At 36.2% G+C, this 2610-nt stretch overlaps 1 protein-coding gene across 1 annotated transcript; it reads right to left on the bottom strand.

Annotated features, from left to right (window-relative positions):
- Positions 1-604: 604 nt before the first annotated feature.
- LOC133305725 (protein NUCLEAR FUSION DEFECTIVE 4-like) lies at positions 605-2355 on the bottom strand. Its single transcript, XM_061505965.1, has 2 exons — positions 1223-2355; positions 605-1025 (listed from the first exon to the last, which is right to left on the bottom strand). Exons 1-2 carry the CDS (start codon positions 2353-2355, stop codon positions 605-607), a joined length of 1554 nt encoding a protein of 517 aa, XP_061361949.1.
- Between the last annotated feature and the right edge of the window lie 255 nt (positions 2356-2610).

Raw genomic sequence — 2610 nt, forward strand, 5'->3', positions numbered from 1 at the left:
AACCAATAAATTGTGCTATAGAATTATAAATTGATTGACTATGACCAAGTAGCTAGTAACACTCGCAGCATATGGATCACTTTTTGCCTATATTTTGAAGTTGCCTATCTAATCTATGTTACATTACACTGATGTAAAATTTAGTCAAGAGTGGGGTAGAAGTGACAATCTCCAATATGTATATTAAAAGAAGGGGTTTATATGTTTACCAAAAAAAAATATATATATATATATATATATATAGGGTTTAAGTTATGTTGTAGGATTGTAGGAGATAAAAAAAGTAGAGAGAAGTTAAATGTGGATCCCATATTTTATATTAAAAAAGAAAAAAAAAATTAATTAACACGGAAAACGAATTAGTGTAGGAAAATGATATACTCTTATGTAGCATAAGAGTATTATTTCCCATATATATATATACTTCTTATGCAATATAAGAAGAAAATTTTTAAAATACACATACTCAGGTGAGCCCCACTCAAAAAAAATAAAAATATTAACACACAAAATTATGTAAGTATATTATGACGAGACTATTCTTATGTTACATAATAACTATAAACTCGTTAAAAGAAATAATATGTAAAGTAAAACATGTAACCTACGATTTTTGTGAGTAAAACTTGCGAGTCCTAGCATGTAGAATCAAAGCCAAGAAAGTTCCTAGGAAACAAAAGGACCCCCAGATGATAAAAGTGTTCCTGTAACATTCCATGCCCATGCATTTCCCATGTTCATGCCCTTCCTTATGGTAAATAAGTGCAGCTGAGCAGCCAAACAAAAAGGAACCCATGGGAATGTTGGTCACGACCACATTATGGTTCACAGAGAAATGTTTAGTGCCAAATAGTTCAGTGGTTATAGAAACAGCAAGGGAAGTGATTGTTCCAGTACACACTCCAATTACTGCAGTGCTAATGTAGAGTGCAAGGTCAGTTTTGTTGAGAAGTAAGAAGAATGCACATGATGTTGGAGCCATTACTGCCACCATAGAAGCAGGTCTTGAAATTGTACGTTTTCCCCTGAAAACAAAATAGTTAGCTGAAGCCATGTGAGTAAGAGGAGTGGCTTTTAATTTTACAGTTTGTTTGTCTTCATCAATGTAGATCAACTAACACGTCTATAGTCATTATTTGCATTAAATGAGAGGGTAAATGCACTGGTCCTGGTTGGTGTTAGATAGGGGAGCTAGGGAGTTATAGAACATGTTCCACATTACCTGTAGAAGTAGTCCATAAGAGATGGAATGAGACGGCCAAAGAACCCAAAAGATGAAGACAAAGACACCAAAGATGAGGTACCAGAGCAACCCCTGGATTCAGCTATTTGTCCCAAGTTATTAAGAAATACTAAACCAATTGTTGGACCAAATAAATATACAAAGAAATATAACCAGAAATCTATTCTTCTCAGCATCAACTTCACTCCAATTTCTTCTCTAACACTAACCTCTTCTTGAACTTCTCTCCTCTCTTCACCCTCTTTCACTTCATTCTCTGTCACCTCTACATTAATATTCTCCTCCATCGTTAAATGGTAGACTCTAAGTCTTTCTCTATTTTTGTTCCATGACTCCACTAGTTCCTTGATCTTCACTGAAATTGGGACTAATAGAGGGAAGAGAAGGGACACAAGAATACCAATCAGGATACCCAGTGAGGGTATTTTGCTTGTGAAAAAGTGCAAGCTGCTCATCACAGCATAAATTCCAGTGGCAATTGTAATAACAAACATCATAGCAAACCCAAAACCCGTGTACTTATTAGGACTTGTGACCTCAATTTCTCTAACTAGAGGAGCTGTTATTAGGCCAACTATCACAGGTAAGAGAGAGTTAAGGAAGAGGAAGGTTCCAGCTTTTTTGTGTGGAGAAACAGCATCAACAATATTGGTATAAATCTTAGCACTTAATCCTTGGTAACTAGTTGTTAATCCCACAGCAACTTGGCTATAAGATAGGAAGTTCCTTATAGTGACAACATAGCAGACTGTGTTGATCCAACAAATGCTGTTCCCAGCCAGAAAAGTTAATAAGAAGACATGCCAATAGGACAAAGAATAAATTTGGTTGGTTATGAAGAGATATTGCACACCATAACCAATTAAGCCAAGAGTTGAACCTATCATGAGGACAAGCCATAGTGGGAGGTAAAGAGAAGCAAGGCCAGAAAACCAACCAAAAAGTTTCCCTGCATCAGAGGCAAAAGCAAGATTATTGAGCTGCACTTGGGAAATAGAAAGAAGCTGCTTCAGCTGGGAAGAGTAAGCAGGGAAATCAGTGTTTGTCCCATTTATGGCTTGGAGCCAAATGATGCCAACAAGGGTTAGCCATTGAAGAGTAGTAGAAGGCATTGATAAAAAAAAATAAAAAATAAAAAAACTACTTGAACTACACTTCTAAGCTTGTAAGAGGAAATGGGGTGTGATGAGAGCTTATATGTTAAAAAGAAGAGGAGGAAGGGCTAAAAGCCTATGGTGTGAAAACCAAAGTCAGCAAAACAGTGCCACATAAATGGAATAACGTGGCTGTACATGCAAAATGCTGTTTTTTTATCATGGACCACAACCCATGCTGGAAAATGTTATGTGTAGGATAGGAAAAAGCAT

The sequence above is a fragment of the Gastrolobium bilobum genome, unplaced genomic scaffold (genome assembly GCF_033153095.1).
Source record: "Gastrolobium bilobum isolate Gb01-03AN ecotype WA unplaced genomic scaffold, APGP_CSIRO_Gbil_v1 utg20385, whole genome shotgun sequence".
Classification (NCBI taxonomy): Eukaryota; Viridiplantae; Streptophyta; class Magnoliopsida; order Fabales; family Fabaceae; genus Gastrolobium; species Gastrolobium bilobum.

What these genes read in the sequence shown, in the direction of transcription:
- LOC133305725 (XM_061505965.1), bottom strand. Translation starts at nt 2,355, where the DNA reads ATGCCTTCTACTACTCTTCAATGGCTAACCCTTGTTGGCATCATTTGG. An exon ending in CTTATGGACTACTTCTACAG is followed by an intron (nt 1,026 to 1,222) that starts GTAATGTGGAAC and finishes TTTTGTTTTCAG; the next exon opens with GGGAAAACGTACAATTTCAA.